The sequence below is a fragment of the Protomyctophum bolini genome (assembly GCF_963924005.1).
Source record: "Protomyctophum bolini genome assembly, chromosome: 14".
Lineage (NCBI taxonomy): Eukaryota > Metazoa > Chordata > Actinopteri > Myctophiformes > Myctophidae > Protomyctophum > Protomyctophum bolini.
The window spans coordinates 24,251,684-24,274,544 of NC_137875.1; the positions used below are offsets into that span (position 1 = coordinate 24,251,684).

Consider the following 22,861-nt stretch of genomic DNA (forward strand, 5'->3'; position numbering starts at 1 on the left):
TCTGCTGACTATGTGTAATATGTATTTATTGTATGTATAATTGTTTAGTGTATATTATAGACAATTCATTGGTGTTGCAATTAGGCCTATGTCAATATAATTAGGAAATTCCTCCCAATTCAACCAAAAATGTGTCTTGGAATAATAAGAATATATCTATTTTACTGATAAGATGATGGCTTGCCTTAGTTCACCCATTCTGGAATTTAAACCCTTTCAATTTGGGGTCCCATTTTGGTCATAAAACTAAATGTATACCACTTGAACCAGGTTGTTTTTGCTACTTGATTTACAAGAAGTAATCTTGTAAATCAAGTAGCAAAAACAACCAATGTGAGATTGTTGCGAATGCAGTGAGCACTTACTATGAGACCTAGCAGATCATGTCTGTGTGTGTGTCTGTCTGTCTGTCTGTCTGTCTGTCTGTCCCGCTATCCAAATATGGAGTGTGTTGCATCAGCAATCACTCAGCTCCATATATGGGCACAAAAGGGGCCAGGTCCACTCAGCTCCATATATGGGCACAAAAGGGGCCAGTGATTTGTTTGTTGTGGACCTGGCCCCTTTTGTGCCCATATATGGAGCTGAGTGCGTTCGCTTCCCGCGTTCGCGCGTCTTACTCGTAATCTACCTATATGCCCAGAGTTGTCTAGCCAGGAGGATTCATGTGGTTGTAACCATTATAATTTCATGACAATATTGTTACAGAAAATAGAGCTAGCCTGATTCAATGCTGTACATATTTATTTGAAGTAGTATAACAGTTCAAAACAAGTGATCACCACCATCTCCACTTCAATGAGATACTACTTTAATCTTCCTATTACAGTGTGTCAGCACAGCAAAGCAAACAATTATTTTTAACCACTAGAACCCTAGTGTCCCTATTCTGAGGCAATGTCCAGTAGCCAATAGTAGATCTACAAGCTTGTAGATCAGCTATTTTCTGCAAAGATATTTAATGTAGAGGATAAACAGGTGGGGCCTGGCATAGCCCCATGGGCCTTTCCAGACAACTATCCTGCATATAGGGTTTAAGTGGTTAATTTGCAAAGGAATTTCTACCAAGTGCTGGGAAAGCGCATAACCAGCAACAGAAATTCTCGTTAATGTTTAATGAGTGGAAGCACATTATTTACAGAACACAAGATTAAAAGCAAACTATTGTACAACCCTGCTACATCAAAGCCCAATGTATACTTCATCATGCGTTGCGTTTTTCTTTCTTTTTACTTTAAAATTAAGATATTTATGGTGATTTATTCATACGTCGTATGAATGATAAAGTTCGGGGGCGGCTGTGACTCAGGAGGTAGAGTGGCCATTTGGAAACCGGAAGATTTCTGGTTCATCCCCGGCCTTGAGCAAGACACTGAATCCCTAACTGCTCCCAATGCTGGTGGCACCTTGCATGGTTGCCACTGATGTGTGAATGTACTGCACGTTGAAATGCAGAGCATTTACGTATAAATTAGGCTGCATTCTCACACAGATAAGGCTTAAGTTTACCATAAACAGAAGAGAAATATGTACACATCTGAACGCTATGACACATCTTTCACCCTATTAAAATATTTTTGTTACCATAAAAATCTGATACAATATATACAACTTTGATTCAAGATGCACACCTAGCGTCCTGTAATATCTTAAACTGACACCTGTTTGGACCACTTTTACATCCCGCCACATCATTTGGTCATTCTTAGCATGCTTGTGTTTATGTGCGACAACACAATTCTCATTTGAATCGGTTGACAGGGTCTCCAATCAGTTCAGGGCATCTCTCTTCTCCCTTTGCAATCCTGTCACACCTCCTCAGAAAGTCATAGTTGATCTTGTCAGTTATAACACTGTCCTGCTTATACTGGGGATGCTCTGCAACAAATGCTCTCATCCACTTAGCCATGGTCATCAGTTGCCCTATTTGAAACGAGGAGAGAAAGAAGGTAAATGTAATGGACAATGGTACAGAAATATTAAAATGGATGGCTGAAGTGTCTGTCAACATACCGGAGGCACGTTTCTTGATGAGTTTCAGGTAATTCAGAATGGTGCACCTGGTATCAACATCCACTTCCATGTTTTCCAGGTAGCAGTTGAGGATTGGGATAAGCCCTTGAAATACTCCCTCCTAGTGGTAGAAAGTATGATTTGTTTGTTTAAACTGTCTATACTTACCCCCAGTGGGCCATACTTGGTCGTCCCCTCATTTTTCCCCTCTAAACCATAATTCTTCTTAGAAAATAGCCGATCTACAAGCTCACAATGAGTTGCCTTGTGAACTTGTAAATTGTCTGTTTTCACAGAATGTTTGCATATTTTGGCTGAACATTTGCCTCGAAATGCCCAAAATAGGGACGCTCTGTTTCATGTGGTAAAGAAATGCCAAAAAAATATTATAAATTATAAAAAAAAGAACAATTAAGAGCCATAATCACCTTTCCGTTGATGATTGTATCTATACTCATCAGTGTGTACTCCTCATTATCACCATCATTCTCCAGGCCGTTCTGGGCCGATGACGCGCCATCAAGGCCTGGGTTGCAGCAGCCTGTACGTTATCAAGGAAAATTAATCAGCTGATCACACCATGATATGGTATTTGAAGTTGTATTTACGCCTATATATATATATATATATATATATATATATATATATATATATATATATATATACATACATACATACATACATACATACATACATACATACACACACACACACACACACACACACATATATATCACCCACCTTTGAAGATGTCTTTCCTGAAGTAGAACATGCCCTCCTGCACAGCGTTTCTTTTCTGGGCAACCTTCATGTTTTCGTCAACCTAATGTAACAATGTATCTGCATATCAGACTATTGTTGGAAAAGTTGCTACAAAGACAATACTGCATAATCAATGCAATGCTTGTTTACACCTTAATATAGGATAACTGTATAGATATGTGCTAGAAAGGTGGGGATGCTTTCACCTTTGACAAGGGAATCAGGAAGTCCAGTTTGTAGGACAAGATCACTCTGGTTAGCAGGACGACAAACACCACATATGCAGCATTTTCAAAATCAGTTAGTTGAACCTGGGGGAAAAAAAGAAAGAATGAAAAATTGCCCGGACAGGCATGCATATATATATATCCCACACACGATGGCTGATTCTTCGCTTGCGAAGATCATATACGGTATACAGTATATATACACATTGCTTGACAATAAGGATTACATCTAAATATACACCCAAAGCCAATTTAAAGTTGTTTAGTAATCTTTTGCAGTTTTTGATTACCTCCATAGGGCGGAACTCAACTCTCCAGCCAATATCTGAATTTGGAGGTGGCGGTTTGAACCTCATCGTCTGCCAGTTGGTCGACTGTAGATTCTACAAGAAATGATAAGAGGCTGAGTCAATGTACACAAGGACAAAAGCCAGGCAAAAGCCTTCATAACTAGTGTAAGGAATTATTGAGAGTCTTACCTCAAAGTGATCAGACTCTTTTTCATCATCCAGGTTGATTTTCTCCTCAAAGAGCGAGAGGGGATCTCGGATGAAGAGGTGAGCTATGTGTTGGGCCAGTAGCTTGTCAATCCCTGTTAATGAACAGCTGAGTTGAGTATTTTATGGTTGATAATAAAGTTTAGATGAAACCTTTCACATACTTTGGTGATCATGGATGCCCATTCATGGTGTACTGTTTGTCCTTTTCGGCAGTCCATTTTGACTTTGAAATGTCGATCCAAATGTCGTACCTGCTCCTAGAAGTTGTTTGTTGATCTCCTCGTCTATTGTGAGATCAATGTCGTTGTACTTTTCACCACAGCTGGACAGGTAGCTGTCGATTGAATCATATCTTGACTTGAAGATTCGGTACTTGTTGTTTTGTAAAGGCTGCAAAATGAGAAGGGCATTATTATTAAACCCTAGCAATCCCATTCTGGGCATATCATAATAGGCGAACATTTAATGATAGCAGATCTGCTATTTTTGGTGAAAAAACCCACACCAGGTTTGTTTTGTGGCAAGGAGTTGCGAGTAGTTGCAAGGAATAACAGCTGGTGTGGTTTGGGCCTTAGGGACACCGTTGAACAAAGTATTATTAACCCATTAAAACCGAGAAAGTATCCATATATATGTTTTTCAGAAAACTCTTAGGATTTAGAACAGTGGTTCTCAAAAATATCTGAGTACACTTCAATTGGTCCAGAGACTACCTCCATGTGGTCCCGGGAACGGTTTGGTGATCCGCTCCCGGGAACGGTACGCAGCATTCACACTATCACATCTGCCAAGTGGTGCGCACCCAGGACCATAGTGTGAATCTGCCCTGAGAATTACTGATTTGGAAGGCACTTGTAGAAGCGACCTCAGGTCTTAATGGGATAAGTGGTTATGAGAGCAGGGGGAAGTGTAGGTGCACTGTTTGTTTATAGTTAGAGGCCAGATCCATAGATATATATAAGAAAGCATAGATGGCTCATCCACGCTGCTGGCCAATGGAGAACGACGTCGCTATGTGGTGGCCATCTTACTTCGGGGCAGCATAACATTGTGTCTATGGGGCATGTACTTTTTAAATAACCATAACATACTAAACTTTCAACTGATTTTCAAATGGTTTGGTTTGTTATAAACGTCTGCATACTTATATGCTTTTATATGACGTTCATATAAAAAAATAACATTAAGCAGATAAGCATCCTGAATCATAGCCACATTGATAACGTTTGTAACAAACCAACCCGTTTGTAAATCAGTCAAGATTTGAGCGAGTAGTATTTTTGTTTGAGCTGCCATAGAACATACTGTACTGTAGCCCCGAGGCAAGATGGCCGCTGGGTGAACTACGTCGGAAACTTTGCCTTGAGCCATCTAGCCTTTATGTACGTATATGGCCAGTTAACCTCACCTTCAGCCCCCTCTCTTCCTGTGTCCTGTCATCCACTGAGGCAGAAATAACTCCCCAGCGACAATCAATGTCTGACACATAACCTCTGTAGAAGGGAGAGGCAGCACTCAAAGCCATCTGTTAAAAACAGAATAGAGTATATTGTTTCAAAAGGAAAAGTCAAAGTTTCAAAACCAAGTTATTCTGAGCACATTTCATTTCAAGTGCGATGTGTCAATTTCATTACTGGTACCACAGCGTGGTACTGCGTTTTACGAGCATGACACCACTGGTAGTGATATTTGAATTAAGTGAAATCACTGAATATACTTTTAAACACACTAAAAACAACATTTTTGGTGAACTATACCTTTAAGATGAATATTTCACAATACATTTTTACACAGCAGGTTTCAGTGAAGTCCACAAACCTTTCACCCAAATTCTTGTCGTGTTTTACTGCTTTTAAGGTGTGTTTTTAGGTTGTCTATTGTTTTTATAATTCTTATGTTTTTTATGAAGTGGAGCATACCAGCATAACATTTTCCACATGCATGTACCTGAACAGTGCAAGTGACAAATATATATATCTGATTCAAAAAGTGTTAAACATAACATAAAATTCATAAAGATGACACCTTTAACTACTACTTACCACTATGGGGCAGAATGTTGCTAGTTGGTCATAAAGGTACCTTGCTTCTTCAATGCTGCAAGCTTGGAATGTCACCTGAAAACGGATGACATTCAGGATGTTTGCAAATAGGACTAGCATTCTTGCCTATAGAACTGGTTCTCAAAGTGGAGTCTATGTAATACATTTGCGGGTCCTTGACATGAAACTGTTGGAGAACCGATGATCCTAACCCGTCAGGCCGTCACAAAATGTATAGTGATGGCGTTTGGTTTTTAATACCTGAAGGCAGCAGTTGCCCATTCCAAAGCCCATAGCATCCATGTAGATGTGGTCTGGGAGCGCTGCCCTGGCTGCCTCCCCGTCATCTTCAGGAAACTTCTCAACAAATGGTGATGGGGTGTTCCTGTCCTTAAATACTGAAACATTGCAAAAATAATATCAATATAGAATTACGTTCATTCATCAAACCTAATGCATTTAGCTGTTAACACTGTCTACATCAACAGTGATGAGAGCTAACAGGGCATTATGTAAAATCATGCAACTAATGTTACAATACCATGTGCATGACACTGGCCATTACATTAGGAGAGTTCATTTTGGGACAATAATATTGAATCAAGAGGCGTAGAGGCCACACTCTAGCTACATGGAAAATAACCACCTTATTTGCAAAAACTTGACAACATTTCAACCTTCTAGGGATCTTCAGGTCAATTTTGACCTCAATGTTAAGGTCCCTGCACACGTTTTCAGATTTCTAGCTGCGTTTTTCCGTCGGTTTTCCGAAAAACGTGCCCAGTGTGCAACCACCTTTAGCGTTATTGGCCCAGCACCCATTTGATGTGCGTATATTAATTTATTTTAAAGTGAAAATGGTTTGGAATTGTCTTGGTTCTCATGTAACTTACTTGGCACGTTGATCACCACTTTCTCACCTCTTCTGTGACGTATATTTCTGGTAAGGTTACTGGAGAAAACAAATCATGTCAGTGCACGATACACATACGACATACATACCTACACCTATTAATATAAAAAATCTGAAGTGTTAGCTAAGAAATGTACAGGTGTATAATGTCACTAAAAACTAGTGAAATCCTCCAGATTCAAATTATTTCACCAGTCACTGTATAATAACATTTACTATGTTGCAAACAGTATAACTTTTGTCTCAAATGGAATTGTTAGTTTTTAATTTGGTGCAATTATTGAACAACCAAGTAGGTTAACAAAGTAGGTTAACTAGACACTAGGCATTCTATAAGCTCTGTAAATGAGGGCAAAGTTCTCTGAAAAGGCCTGCATGACGGACTACTGTAGACATGCAAAAACAACAGATTGTTCATGAATGGCTCATGATGACACAGACGTTTAAATTAACACATTTTTCACATACAGTAGTTTCACATAAAAACCTTGTCTTGAACAGCAAGATTAACAGTTCTTGCAACATTCTTGCAGCGTTCTTGTAGCAACTTAACCCATTAAGACCTGAGGCAGATTCTTGCAGTCTATGGGCAGATTCTACAAATGTAGTAGTTATCACACTTTCAAGATTAAAAAAGAATATATATATATATATAAAAATATATATAATTTTTTTAATAGCCAACGGAAAAATCTAAAATGACACTGATGCTTTAACGATTTTAATGGCTTAATAAAGCTTTATTCATTCAACTTGATTAAGACAAGAGAAACAAACCATTAATCAACTACATTTTCCAGTTTAGCCCGATGAGTTTAAGCTTTCCATGGCTGCATCCTGTTATGAACTCTTGTATTTTTCCATTGAGTTGTACCGTTGCTAGGGCCAATGGGATTTTGACAGATGACAATGAGGTTACCTAGAACAGCAAGTAAAAGCCTACCTGAATCTTGGGTGTTTGTTTATGGCTTCATCCGGGAAAAACAACGATTTGGACACACCCCTTTCAACTGGAGTTGGCCGGCATTCTGGCTTTGTGAAACCTGGGCAGCCCAGCCTGTTTTGAAAGAAATATTGTGCCATTTTGAATTTTCACTTTTGATATATGTGGGGCATCAGGAAGCTCACGCTGTGCCTGTGATACATATTGCGATACAAGAGTCACAATGTGATACACCAAATTCTAATATACAGTATGTTCGTGATACGGTGCTCGTGACGCCACAAGATCAAGTAAAATAAATCTTCCAAATATGGGCTTTGAGAGTGGTAGGGAGAAACTATAGTTTCAGTGCTGTGCATCTACCTTGGAAATGAGGTGATGGTGCAAAGTGTTTCATTGTCACTCAGTTCCGACGAAGCCTCTTGTCGTCTCTTTCCCATGTTATCTTCTACAGTGTTGAACTCCGACATGGTCCCTCCATATGGCTGTCCAGGGGTCCCTTCGATCATGTAGCTGCCATATTCCGGCCTCCAGAGGGTAGGATGGCTGCGATACAAACACACACACACACACACACACACAATGTTTAGAGGTCGATAAAAGATCAGGCTATGAAGAAAAGGCCCAAGTACAAATCCTCAGTGTTCATTTATCCGTTTGAAACTCTGAGAGTGTAAACACTTGTACATTTGTACACCCTCACAGTTAAATTAAGACTCTGGATTTACAGTGTATCAGGGCGTGGTATCACTTTGACCATTCAGATTAAGTAAACACACAGCCTCAATGTTTTGTATGCCTTTATCTTATGCCATTATAGCCACAGGCCAAAAATGAGTGGAAGGCATTTGTGCACTGGGGCATGCTCTTCAGTATGTGCGACAGAGAGGCAGTAATGTGGAATGCATGGGCTCTTCTATTCCCACTGACACTGGTATTTCCCCCGGGTTAAGTTGGCTCCACAGATTTGGTCCAACGTCATTTGCAGCTAGTAAGCATAACACTCATGGGTTTGTACAAACACATTCAGACAGTGGAAGAAAATCCTGTTAGATTAGAATTAGACACTTTTGTGCAAAAAAGAAAGTCTTTATAGCTTCTGCACAGGTTACATATTTGGTATTTATTTTCTCTAACCTCTTATTTATTATTTGTATATCACCATCTCCACAAGTATTCTATGTCATTCTGATCCATACATTTACTAACAAATTGTCCTCAAGTATTCTAAAACAAAACAAGTATTTTCTCCTCTCATATTAGTACTACTCACAAACAAACCTACACGCATATTGTAATGCCTTGGAAAATGTGGTCCACTCCTAATGCCATTGCTTTTGCAAATGTTCTGTATTACAATGTATTTTATTATATGCATTATACTACTATTGATTTACTAAAACAATGTTGTTTTTTGTTTTGGTTGGGTTTTTTTAAAGTTGTATTCAGCATTTCCCAGAGGGAGCTGGATGCACAGGGAACAGAGCTACACTGCTGGGATGTTTGCGTTCAGGCAGGTAGACATGTGACAATGTGTTTACCGCTTTTGCGTTTATGCACTGAGTGGGTTGTGCTTTACTCCACTTATAGCATACATATTATTTTTCAGCATCTAGCATCTCACATATGTGGCGTACTTAAATTCATATTTAATATTACATTTAATTCTTTAATGATCATTTGCACTGTCAATATCTACTTTAGTGATAATTCACACAGTCGATCTTTATGCAATCCACCTGAAAGGTCACCCAGTGTATAATTGTACTTAGCCACAGGTTAAGTACAAGTGTACAGTACGCATCTAACTACTAAGGGGGTAGGGATCGATAAGCCCAGGACGTGTAGGGACGTCTTAGGGTCTTTTTTTATTATATAAAAACGGATAGCTAAAATCTATTTTTGACAGGGGTTGCTAGACAACGCCTTGTGCAGCGCTCAGCATCATGCTTCGCACATGCACACAGCCGTTCACTTCCTTGTTTACGGCAAGGAAGCTTTGAGAAAGAAAGGAAATGGTCACGTGACTGAGCTGCGCCATGACATTTTCATGGACACTTTCATAGGAGCCAAACTCACACCGGAAGTTAAATGAATACATGGCAGTGAATGGAGCCGGCTGGACCAGCTCCAGCTCATAACAAATATTATATCTGAACAATTGAGACTTTTGTCATATAATCGGTTCAGGAATATAAATGAAGACATATCACAGGTTGTTTTCTAATCACTTGCTTTTTGATGTGCATAGTATATAATTTTATCAGAGGATATAAACAGCAGCAGGTATAGTTTCTGGCTCCGAGGTATCGCGTGATTTGGCTGCCAGACAGGAAACGGTGGGAAGTCTCGCGATACTTGGTACGTTCTCTTTAGATACCATACCTCTATAAAAGATGACAGTGTACACATCGAAAAGCAACACAGCAGACAATAATGTCTTCTGTTGTTTTCCAGAAGCGATTACTTTACAAAAGGTCTCAGTCATTCAGAAATAGTGTTTGTTCATGAGCTGGTCACTGAGCTCTCATCACTCCAGTGCATTCTGCCGGCTTCCGGGTGTCCTTTCCTTAAAAACTGTCGGGGCAACTGTCTTTTCTCTCTAAATCTACGTCGCTGTCCATGGTTTTGATCAGAACGGCAATGTTCTGTCCTCATTTCTGACTTAACCATCTCGTTTGGAATATAAACGCTTCTAGAGAGAGAGAGATCAGATGTGACAGCGCAAGATATTAATGGAAAATTATACCTCCCGGTTTGGGGGGGGGGGGGGGGGGGAAGGGAAGGCGGGGCTTTTCAGAGTAAAATCTGCCTCATCTGCTGGGCGCTCTAGTGACTTTATTTTGAAAAATTCCGGCACACTAGAAGTGTTAATATATGAATCAGTGAACTTAGATTTGTTGTATGAAAGTATCTTACTTGGGGTTTGCATTTTCCCCTTTATCTTGAAGCGTGTCCAAAACCTCTCCTCCATTCAGAACGAGATGAACTTTTTCATTCTTTTCGTCCATTTCAATCAGCATGTACTCCACCTTGAATAAAATACACCATAAAGCGTTACCATATCATTCACCAAAACTACTGTACAGACCTATTCCTATTAACACGCTGTAACATTTTAAGTATGACAATATTCCACAAAGAGAAACGACATCATTTGTTGAACCAATATGCTGCCAATAAATATTATATGACCATATTGTCAAGATGAAAATGTGATGCCAGCACATCAAATCCAATTCAATTAGTTTTCCTTGACTTTGACTCTTGGTAGCCTGTAATCCCCGGTCTGAAAGGGGGATTAATTCTATAACAACAACATTCCACGTTGTTTGAAATCAAAGCACTGTGTTGAGGCTGAAGCACACAAAGGCCTATATTTTACTCTCTAGCCTCTGTGGAAATGTACCGCCAAATATTTATAGACACCAGCATTTATGTGTTTACTATTAACTATTCAAACATTTAAAATACAAACTTCAATCTAACTATTTAACAATTTAACTGTCCAAATACTCCAGAAAGTTAGTTAGTTGTGCTTAATAAAATCAATACACTAATTAATATTGATTTAGTGATCAAATTAACTGGATGTAGTAATTAGGAGAATAAAAACTTTGTCTCAAGTCTCGAGGCATATCTATAAGACCTACCTGTTTTTAATAATTTTGAAAAGGGTTATTAACTTATTATTGCAACTTGGTGACTGGTGTACGCTCAGAATAACCAGAGGCTGTGTTTATTAATATTATACAGAGCGAACAGGACCTTTATTTATACAGACTAGAACACAGACAAGCTATGCAAATGAACGTTTTTTTAAATGCAATGTAAATACATTCACCAACACCACACACACATCCCCACACGATGGGTGAGTGTGAGCGACAGATCGTGTTGCATGATGAGTTACAAAAGGCAGCAACACGTACAGTAAGCACTAAGCAAGCAGCTGCAGGCAGCGTTCACAAAATGACAAAACTTCAACTATCATACAGTTTAAGCTTCTCCTTACCTCATCGCCCCATTTTAAAACGTCTTTCTGGCGTTCCTTGACTTTGTTGTAGATGTTGAGAAACTGAATGATGCCATGCTTCCTCACATGGTCAGCATACTTCTTGGTTTCTTCCCAGTTCAGCGGTGAGCCTTGAGACAGCAAGCCCATTGCACAAACGTGCCGTCAACTGACGCGTGGTGGTGGTGTGTCTGTCTGTTACTGGCAGGCTACAGCAGCACCTGGTTGTGTGTACTGTAGCTAGGTAGCAAGGTATAGTTTATCGTCCTCAAAACACAGCTAGCGTTCAATCTCGACCCAATAAGGGAAGAACGTATCCGATGTGATTGTGTTGAGCGCCTGTTTGCTGTCTTTAGATGACCGTCCAGGTTCCGAGCGAAGGCCCCTTGCTCATCACTTGCTAATATCTAGTTAGCTAACGTGATATAATACAACTAAATGAGTCCAGGGGAGGTGTTTGCAGTCCCCCTACAACTAAGGCTTTCTCGTTTAAAAAACTAAAACTACAAATTAAACAAACGCGGCAACCATGAACTGATATTCCAGATAATGGAATGGCGGAGAGAGAATGAAGAAGTGAGTTGATGTTTAGGTTCTGGTCCAGTTCAGTTCAGTCCCGTGTTGTAGTTGACCTGTGTGTGAAACCAGCAGCGAGTGAGTGACTGAACTCTCCACAGCTCCTACCTACCTAGTACTGCCAATAAACAGGCAGGCTTTCCGCAGTACCCGTGGAAAGCCTGGTTCCTATTCCTAATCAAACGGCGTAATCCGCTCTAGAGCTAGCCCTACTGTATCCGGTCGTTTGCCCGCACACATAACACATAACCAGAGCCCAGACCGGATCAGCAAAGCCACTGATCCGAATGGATCTCTGGGTTGACTGCTGCCAAACGCACGCGACGTCACGTCGTCAGGCGGAGTCACGTCATTGCTATGACTCAGCATTCTTTGTGACCCGTGCTCCTCCTTGAAAGCTGTCAAGTGTGGAAGTTATACACACAAGCAAAATCCTGTCTATCCGAGATAATGCACACAATGGAGCCAAATGGATCATTTGTGCACTCGGAGAGTTAAAACACGTTGAATTTGTACTGTGTACAGACTAGAGATACAGATTGTCGTCATGACTCATGTCACGATCGTGATGTCAATCAATATGATTTTGACAAAAGGAATTTCAGAGTAAGGATGACACTGCAAAACTCTACCGGCGGGTGGCTGGGCACTGGGTGGCTGGGTACTGGGCACAGTTGGAATGGCTACCAAGTACCAACTGTTCTCAAAGTGGGGTCCGGCGTCCGGGAACTCAGGGGTCCTTGGGGGGCTTCCAGGGGTCCCCATAAAAAATAGGCTATATATTTAGGCTATAGGCCTATAGAGATGATCAATAGATGATCACGATTTCACCTGGCTGATATACATTTTGGGGTCCTTGACAATTGACTCCGTTGCCTTCACAATACATTACATGCGCAAACACACAAACACACACGCACATTATTATTAACTATGGTGATTTCGGGTGTGCCAGTACAGTACAGTACAGTACAGTACAGTACAGTACAGTACAGTACAGTACAGTACAGTACAGTACAGTAGAGGGTGTACAGTAAGTAGAGGGACCCCCACACGGTAACTCTGTCATTTCTCAACCGTTTCGGACCCGGAGCGTCTCGCCGGAATCGGGCCGGCACCCTGGATGCGTTCCTGTGGGTCTGGTCCTTCCGAACTTGGAATAATGACAATAATAATAAGAACATGATGTTTATAATAATAATAATAATAATAATAATAATAATAATTATTATTATTATTATTATTATTATTATTACTTGCGCAAGCAGAGTGTGCAAGTAATGTTTTTTGTCCGGTGCTCCGATGTGTATGTCCCGTGGAAGCATATGACGTAATGAATTTGTGCTTGATATGGCATTGGTGTCAGATTACATACATACTGTATACATAGGGGCATTACCTTTAATCCACCCGACACTGAAACATATCATTATTACGTCACCATCGAGAGCCAGTTATACCCTGGCATTGGTACATATCTTCATCACGTCATATGCTGCTACGGGACTATACGCATCAAACGACCCAAGTAACCACAGTATACCGCTAATCAACTGACAATAACAAATTACATATACATATATACATAGAGGCATTTCCTTTAATCCACCCGACACTGATACTTGGGTCGTTTGATGCGTATAGTCCCGTAGCAGCATATGACGTGATGAAGATATGTACCAATGCCAGCCTTGCCAGGGTATAACTGGCTCTCGATGGTGACGTAATAATGATATGTTTCAGTGTCGGGTGGATTAAAGGTAATGCCCCTATGTATATGTATGTAATCTGACACCAATGCCTACTTGTGTGCAACACGTAAGTAGGCACTCGACAGTGGAGTTCTTTTTTTTTATTTTTATCCCACGATTTTGTAACCCATTTTTCAGGGCGATGTTTGATGTGTATGCGCCGTGCCAGCGTATGACGTAATGACTACTTGTGCTTGATATGGCAGTGGTGTCAGATTACATACATGTATACATAGGGGCATTACCTTTAATCCTCCCGACACTAAAACATATCGTCAGTACGTCACCATCGAAAACCAATTACACCCCGGCATTGGGTCCTTTAATCCACATCTTTATTACGTCATCATTGAGAGGTATAGTTATAGTTATACCCTGACGTCATATGCTGCTCCGATACATACGCATCAAACGGGCATACGCAAATTAACCACAGTATACCGCTAATCAACTTACAAATTACATATACACGATATACATAGAGGCATTTAATCCACCCGGCACTGATCGACATATACGTCACCACCATCGAAAGCCGTCTCTTACCATACTTAACAATACTAATACTATATAATACTAATATTTAAAACGTTCTTCCACAGAGATTTGACAGTTTGTAGCGGTCGACAGTACTTGCACGCTCTGCTTGCGCTCATGGCCTACTTGTGTGCAACAAGCAAGGCACTCGACAGAGTGCAGTTCTAGTTATTATTATTTTGACAGTCAGTCAGTGAACCCAATGGTTGAAAATGTCTTAATGTATTAAATGCAATTGACATTGAAGGGAAAACTTACGTGATCGTTATCATATCGTCACCATTAAAATAATTGCCTAAGTCATTTTTTCAAGGTTTTCAGGAAACACAAAAACTGTGCCAAATGTAGAATATATTTATATATTTATTAATTATTTCAATTCCAAAAAATATGAATAAATATGACTATTGACATACAAATAAAGGTGTATGTCAATCATGTAACATGTAAGGATAAAATGACTTAGGCCAATATCTGAACATGCCATTTTAACTTAGGCAATTATAAACGTTATTTAGGCCAAATTACTTCTGCAGTAAGTGACTTGGGCAAAATGTTTTATTCCAATTAGTTTTAATATATGGTTTAGGCCCGGTCAGCCACAGAGTGTTTAAAATAATATCAGAGCACAAAGACATTTGACACTGAAGGGGAGTGAATTTGGAGTGAATGGGAGTGAATTCGGAGTGAATGGGACAGAATGGGAGGTACTGTTACTATGGGACTGAATGGGAGTGCATGGGACTGAATGGGAGTGAATGGGAGGTACTGTTACTATGGGACTGATACTATGGGACTGAATGGGAGTGACAGTAACAGTACCTCCCATTCACTCCCATTCAGTCCCATTCACTCCCATAGTATCAGTCCCATAGTAACAGTACCTCCCATTCATTCCCATTCAGTCCCATGCACTCCCATAGTATCAGTCCCATAGTAACAGTACCTCCCATTCACTCCCATTCAGTCCCATGCACTCCCATAGTATCAGTCCCATAGTAACAGTACCTCCCTTTCACTCCCATTCAATCCCATTCACTCCCATTCTATCAGTCCCATAGTAACAGTACCTCCCATTCAGTCCCATTCACTCCCATTTTGAAAGGTGTGTCACATTTTATTATGACTTAGGCAAAATAATATGGCCTAAGTCTCCCTCTTGACATAGTGCCATTAGTTTAATAAGGTGACGATATGTAAAACGAGCAAATCGGCTAACCAATCACATGTTGGTGGGAGCTCTTGGCCAATAAGGGACCACCATATGTACCTTATAGGCAGCAATGTCAAATGTCCGCTAACATAAATTGATGTACGACGACAAGGTGTGATTTGAAGAAGATAAGAATAGGACAACTTATAAGTAAAATAAGAATAAAACCAATAAAAACATTATAAAGTTAAGTTAAAAACACATCAGCTATAGGGAATGCTATTCTGAACAGGTGAGTTTTCAGTGCGCTTTTGAGGTGGGGAGTGAGGGCATCTCGGATGTGATAGCATTTTATGTAGACATAGCACTATAGTGTTTTTCTACTGTTAGACAGATGCTAGGTTCTTAGCTTCCTTATGATACTTGATGACTATTTGATGTATTGCCATGCATGTGTTGTTCTTGCTTACTGTAAATCGCTCTGGATTAAGAGTGTCTGCTAAATTGTAAACTGTATTCCTTTCTTTAATTGGAGAATTGTTTTCCTTTTTCACTAACAATCGGCTTACTGATTTTTTTTTTTGTTAGGGGAGAGATTAGGGTTATGAATGATGTCACAAAAATGGTGTATTTTTCAATGGGCACTTTCACTCAAAGGCTTTCAGATTTCAGGAAGAAGCCAAGAATACCCAGGGGAGACATATTTGAAAATTCTAACCACACCTGGGGGTCTATTATAGAGTAATGTCAACTTCATAGACACATGTATACAAAACAGAAAAAGTTGGCACCCCATCTTTTAAACTTGAATACATTTTCTACAAGGAGCTGAGTTACAGTGTGCGAACTTCCCTTCCTTTCCTCCAGTTCAACAGAGGCAGATTTGTTGAGGTGGGTTTTGTTCTCTCTCCGAGACACTGACCCTAGTCATTATAGTGGCAAGTTAACCACGAAAACATATATGCTTGCTAGAGGAAAGGCCATGGAAATCAGTAGGGTTCATCCTACAGTACATCATGTATATCGTTACTTAGCCTGAGGGTGGCGCTACAGGCAAGGACAAAGTCTTCTTACCTAAGTGTTCCTCATAATTTGTTTGGCCATTTGGCTTCCTTCTGGTACAGCCAGATCAACCTCTCAAAGCTCAATGCTCTAACGATGTTAGTGTAGTGTAGGCCTACTTTAGGCCGTAGATCCATCCAGCCCCCATTAGCCTTGCAGTGGCCAGAACAGTGAACAGTGTGATTTGGTATGTTTACAAAAATGCTGTAGGTCTACTCCCCTCCAACTGTATACCCTATTTTCAACAGTTTTTATTGTATTTTGACACCTGCTCTGGCAATGTAAACGTATGTTTTCTCATGCCAATAAAGCTCAATTGAATTGCATTGAAAATTGAATTGAATTGCATTGAATTGAATTGAATTGAATTGAATTGAATTGAATTGAATTGAATTGAATTGAATTGAATTGAATTGAATTGAATTGAATTGAATTTAATTTAATTTAATTTAATTTAATTGAATTTAATTGAATTTGGCCAATAAACCAGGCTAAGCCCCCATACCACAGACCCATCCAATAAAAGATTAGATACCACAATGACCAAAACCAAGTGCCACTTCAATGTTTTGTTCAGTGTGTTGCAGTGGGGCTCACACTGCTCCTCACTGACTATACCACTACACTACCATTATTTATAGAAGGAAAAATAACAATTTGGATGAAATTGAAAGTAACGAATTGATTGGTACCTGATTGGTTGCACACTGGTTGAAGGAAGCTCTTAGCTCTGGGCACCTTCGGCTTCGTCATCATCCATACAGAACATATAAATACACACACCTGCTACTATAGGCCCATAGCACTTGCCCTAGCCCCTTAGATAGCACTTTATGTAGACTTAGATTTTAAACAGACTTATAGCATGTTACGTAGGCAGCACTAGAATTGCATTTTATGTAGTCATAGCACTTTATAGTACACATATAATATAGTATGTATAATTTACATATATAGTTTCATGATATAGATACTATGTGATGTATGCCATGCTTTTTGTTATTGCTTAATGTAAATCGCTCTGGATTAAGAGTCTGCTAAATGCCTAAATTGTAAACCTGTTTTTGCCACCAACAAGTGCAATATGGAATGTGCAATCATTCATATTTATTTGCCCATGTCCATATATATTTATTTACCCTTCTGTACGCCTATTGTCGGCCTATAGGTTTATAGATTTATATCCTTTACAGTTCCAATGCACCAACCTCACCAAGACAAATTACTTGTGCCTGCAAACATACCCAGTGAACTGAAATCTGATTCATTCATGCAAAACGATTCCGCTTTACATAGCCTACATTAGAACCAAAAACAGCTGACTACTCATTCAAGGCCAGTGAGTAGGCAGAGTAACTCATATCTGAAACTGTTGTCCAAAGAAACCACTAGAGGTGGCGATGAAGCTATTGTTTTTCTACAACATGGTTTGACAGAATGGGCACTGACTTTAAGCTGATAAAGGGAACTCAGTGTGTGAGTTAGGATATGTATTCCAAGGTGCTTTTTTAAATGGTTTTGGATAAATAATTATAGATTTATGGCATACACAAGTTTTTATTTTAAAAACAGACAAATACATTTAAAACACATGAGCTATCTAACCACTCTGGGGAAAGCTCAGGCTGATTGCTTTTATCCCAAATTCACATTCTCTTTTCTTTCTTAATTTATTTATTTTTTACAAAACAATGCCTGCCTTAACAGAAAACAAAGTCACATTTAAATGAATCCAGTCCTCAATGTTACAACATTTCCCCCAAATAACTTATTTTTTTTTAAACTGATGTTATGACAATCACGCAACACCTTCTGAATTCAAGCTTATTATACATGAGATGGCTGTGGGAATTGTAGCTCTACTATGTGTGTTAAAAAGAAGAACCTGCTCCTGGTAGGTGAGGTAATTTCAGTCTGACATTCTTTATTCCACCTCCATTGCCATTCCTTTTTTATTGTATTGTTAATGTTTCTATCTGAAACATGTGAATACTGTAGTGCTTTCAAGTACTTGGAAAAACCATACCTACTGCATCCACTATGACAACCACTTTAACAAATTATTCTGTAGTTGTCACCACCTTCACAGACCTGGATAATCAACATCTTAAGTCTTCATTTGCATGGATTTTGAATGTTTATCTTACAATAGTGGAGTATCTTACAAATATTGTGTATACTAAACATGGAGCTTGTAAAAATATCAAAACTGGATTGGCCCCAAAGGAGATGACAATAAAATTGGGTTGACACTATGCAGGGCCTATCGTCTCAGCAATAGACTGACATTCAAGACATATTCAACACAATACCGCTGTTCCCTTCATTATACTGTATCCACTGATATGAAACATCAAAGTGTCTGCATTTATGCCACTATTACAAATATTTACTTGTGTTAAGAAATGCATATCAATTTGATTAAACAATTTGACAGTTTTGGTGCATTTAATAAATAAATTGGTGCACTTTTCTGTTCATCTGAGAACATGGGCCTAAATGGTGAACAAGACATTCAGCCCTCAAAAGGAGACTAATGTCGTTTTTATAACCCATATTTACTGCAGCAGTACACAATGCTTATATGCTAACTGGTGCAGAGGAAACTGAACTGGCTCTAGACTCTCTAGCTATTTTCCGTGTCGGCATTGTAACAATACAGCATGAAATGCCGACAGTAGCTTCAGGCAATTCGTCATCCTCAGTCCATTCATTGAGATCGGGGTTGTAAACCTGAATGCATTTTTTGTACTTCTTCTCAATCTCATTCCAGCCTCCAAGGAGATAGATCTTGCTGTCCAAAAGGGCGACACCTGCAGTGCTTACTCCAGTGAGAAGTGGAGCACTGTAGCTCCACTGGCCGTTGTGAGGATTGAAACATTCAACTGCTAAGACGTCTACCCTCTCCCCACGACCTCCCAGCTGGCTCCCACCAAACACATAGGCACGGTCTCCCACAGTGGCAGCGCAGTGCCAGCCTCTTGGGGTGCTCAAGCTATTCTTATCCTGCCAGGTATCAGTGGAGGGATCATAGCTGCACACAGCCCTGGTGTAAGCGTTGTTGATGTAGCCACCTGTTACAAGAATCTTGCCGTCGATGACAGTGCTGCCGTGACAGCAGCGTGCCACCTCCATGGGAGCCTTCATCTGCCACTGGTTAGAAGAGGGTACGTAGCACTCCACTGAGGCTTGACATCCATCACCGTTACGACCTCCCACAGCAAACAAGAGGCCATTGAAGATGTTGAGACTGAAGTGGGTGCGTTTTTGGATCATGTTGTTCAGATGAATCCAAGCGTTGAACCGGGGATCATACCTAAATAACAAAGCATGTCATGTTATTTACAGTAATTATTATTATAATAATAATAATAATGAACTATCTGGTGTGGAATTGAATGTAAATAATTGATCCTTACCTGCAGAAGTTGCTAACAGCATGTTTAGCCTGATTCCTTGCGTCATTCTGGTCTTCGCCTCCTGCCACATACAGGAATCCATCCAACACTGCTACACACTGGTTGAAAGTCTTCGCTGGCATTTCAGTTAGCTTATTCCATACATTATCAGCATCTCTGTATAGAACTTCTTTGCTAAGAGACTTCTCTGTCAAGGCAGGACGTCCACCTACGGTGAGCATGACACGTTGCCCTCCACGTACCTTTGTTCTGCGTGACTGCAGGATATTCTGCTGGTATGGCAACAGATGGTAATTCATCGCATCAACTAAGAGGCGGTGGCACTCGGGGTCTTGCATCATTCTAGGCACATTCTGGACATGATTCACCAGGTCTTGAGCAGAGATGGTGCCGAAGCGGATGTGGGTCAGGAGATCTGCTGCATACTTCAACCGCTTCTCGTCAAAGTCCAACCACTTCATGGCGATCTGGAAGGCTGTGACCTCAGAGGGCAGGTGCAAGGAATCATCTGAAAGGAAATCACTGATCTGCTCATAGGTGAGCTTCAGGAACTGCTCCATCTCAGAAAACTCAATGAAGTTCTCTCGCATGAACTTCTGAGCAGCCCGCTTGGTTTCTTTGAGGTCATAGGTGTCAGCAATGTTGCCCACATACATGCAGTTTTCCACACTGAGTTCCTGCATGAGGAAGTCGCTGCACATCTTCACCAGGGTGTTTATCTGCAGCAACATGGCCGCTGCAATCGTGCTGCCGATGCTATACAGTGACAGGGTTAGCTTCCCAGAATATGCATATGTAATTGCTGTGGCAAGGCCTACAGGTGAGAGGTCATTAAGCTCAATCTTCTGAAGGGTAGACTCCTTCTTCAGGATATTCTGAATGTACTCACTGCAGGAGGCCATCACAACTTTGTGGACATCAAAAGACTTTGACTTGGTAGAAACTATTAGATCACACAAGAAGCTGTCATGCCTCATGTTGCTCAAACCCTCTAGGAGATTAGGCGCATATGCAGCATCTGTAACTTCTGTTGAGATGCAACTGAAGCCATTTCCTCCTTCCAGCAGGGTGTTCAGCCCATTGATCTTATTGACTGGGCTGTCCTCAACCATGATGGTCATTTCATTTATATCTCCCTTATTCTTTTTGGTCGTTTTGTTCTTTTTGGGAGCCATTTTGGGAGCCATGGCGGATGCTGTAGAACACGGCCCAGACCTTCTGAAAATGAAAAGAAATAAAATTGAAACACATCACAAGTTGGAAAACACAATTATAAATTATATGAATGAATCTGTAAAAAGAAAAGCACATTTAATTTAATGACAACCATGTACCTTACTATATATACACAGAAGAGTGTATAGCATAAATTACATCATGATTCATTCATTCATTCATTAGGACAACCCAGAATTGTGCAACCTATATTGTAGGTGGGGAGATAGCAGTGAAGAGAGTGAAACAATTATTTCTCATACATTCTCCCACTCCCATTAGATTAACATTTAGCCGGCAAAATAATAATGAAATTAAACTGTTCCTCATTTTGCTGGAACCCCCTCGATTACCCTTAGGATCCCTGAACCCTACTAAATCTTGTGGTATTCGTTTTTTTGATAAATAGTCTGACTACAATTGGCAGACATTTCAAATTGTGTCTATGCCATGTTAAAACCAGGGACTGCGTCAACATTCCTCTCTCCTTGCATCTGTCACTATTTATCAGTAGCATGTCCAGGAATAGCAGCACTGGATGGCTCTCCTATGACGTTCCTTTTATAGACTTTCAGAAATGAACTGAGGCCATCATGTCCTATGATTGTTTATAGTTTAGCAGGGTGGTTGTTCTATTCAAGTGAAACATCAGCACAATTAAAGTTAAAAACGTTTTCAATCAATAAATCAATTAAACAAACAAACAAACATTAAACACAATTAACAACTGAGGTAGTGAGTGTGATAGGCTATTCTATACCCAAACCTTTTGCACTATAGAGACTCTAACCTAGACCTAGCCCTAGGTCCTTAGCTTATATAAAAAAGACCAAAAAAAAGGATAAGCTACACATGTATGTCGTCTGATATTAAAGCAATGAACAGGTTTGGCCTATTGCTCAAATAAAGTCGAAATTTCTATAGGCCTACTATAAAACTGAGCACCAACAAGAAAATTATGAAAAACCTTGGCATATCCATGGGGTTATAGGGCAACTTACCTAAAATGTCAAGTTAAGGCCGGTAGAGAAAGCACTTGTGCCTCCAGGTAGTGAGCAGGAGAGAGAGACCAGCAGACACAGTGGGCAAAAGAGACGCGCATTTAACTCCTCCTCTCAACGAGTGCGTGTTAAAGTTCTTGCGCAATACGTGCAACAAAGGACGGACCCCATGTGCCCCCCACACCCCTATAGGCTACAAGTTACAATAATAAGGTGTTGCCAAGTCGTATTGATGCCAACATATGTTATTATGTCAGTAATACTAATGTCACTCATCGACCTGAGGCTATGAGGCCTTAGATGCATGACGTGTGTCATTACAAAATGCCATGTAGGCATAGCTACATTTCATGTCAGCAATGGCATTGCCGCATTAAGCTGTTTTGCTTTGCAGTATGCCTAGCTAAAATGAGAAGAGATAATAATAATAATAATAATAATAATAATAATAATAATAATAATAATAATAATAATAATAAACATAAACAATGACTACTCTGGTCCAGTCTGGATCTCTTTTTTTGTCAATGAATGAACTAAGTAGGGCCTACAAGTTACAACCTTAGAGTATATATACTCTAAGGTTACAACCCGCACGGTGCGCTCCCTCTACCCCCGCTCGCACGCACGCACGCACACACACACACACACACACACACACACACACAACACACACACACACACACACACGACACCCATAGGGTTCGCACTTCGCAGCTACGCCGCAGCCTG

At 40.1% G+C, this 22,861-nt stretch overlaps 2 protein-coding genes across 2 annotated transcripts; both read right to left on the reverse strand.

Annotated features, from left to right (window-relative positions):
- Positions 1-726: 726 nt before the first annotated feature.
- gclc (glutamate-cysteine ligase, catalytic subunit) lies at positions 727-12,147 on the reverse strand. Its single transcript, XM_080781726.1, has 16 exons — positions 11,416-12,147; positions 10,320-10,432; positions 7,764-7,946; positions 7,401-7,514; positions 6,438-6,496; positions 5,806-5,942; positions 5,545-5,619; positions 4,911-5,027; positions 3,754-3,892; positions 3,482-3,594; positions 3,293-3,385; positions 2,982-3,086; positions 2,755-2,836; positions 2,442-2,554; positions 2,014-2,134; positions 727-1,923 (listed from the first exon to the last, which is right to left on the reverse strand). Exons 1-16 carry the CDS (start codon positions 11,563-11,565, stop codon positions 1,742-1,744), a joined length of 1,896 nt encoding a protein of 631 aa, XP_080637852.1. The 5' UTR covers positions 11,566-12,147; the 3' UTR covers positions 727-1,741.
- A 5,529-nt stretch (positions 12,148-17,676) lies between these two features.
- On the reverse strand, positions 17,677-22,214 carry klhl31 (kelch-like family member 31). The gene is made up of 3 exons (XM_080781362.1): positions 22,130-22,214; positions 19,914-21,131; positions 17,677-19,810 (listed from the first exon to the last, which is right to left on the reverse strand). Exons 2-3 carry the CDS (start codon positions 21,098-21,100, stop codon positions 19,075-19,077), a joined length of 1,923 nt encoding a protein of 640 aa, XP_080637488.1. The 5' UTR covers positions 21,101-21,131; positions 22,130-22,214; the 3' UTR covers positions 17,677-19,074.
- Positions 22,215-22,861: the final 647 nt, after the last annotated feature.

What these genes read in the sequence shown, in the direction of transcription:
- klhl31 (XM_080781362.1), bottom strand. Translation starts at nt 21,100, where the DNA reads ATGGCTCCCAAAATGGCTCCCAAAAAGAACAAAACGACCAAAAAGAAT. An exon ending in GCTGTTAGCAACTTCTGCAG is followed by an intron (nt 19,811 to 19,913) that starts GTAAGGATCAAT and finishes TTTGTTATTTAG; the next exon opens with GTATGATCCCCGGTTCAACG.
- gclc (XM_080781726.1), bottom strand. Translation starts at nt 11,565, where the DNA reads ATGGGCTTGCTGTCTCAAGGCTCACCGCTGAACTGGGAAGAAACCAAG. An exon ending in TGGGCAACTGCTGCCTTCAG is followed by an intron (nt 5,620 to 5,805) that starts GTATTAAAAACC and finishes ATCCGTTTTCAG; the next exon opens with GTGACATTCCAAGCTTGCAG. An exon ending in AGGAAGAGAGGGGGCTGAAG is followed by an intron (nt 3,893 to 4,910) that starts GTGAGGTTAACT and finishes CTCATTTTGCAG; the next exon opens with CCTTTACAAAACAACAAGTA.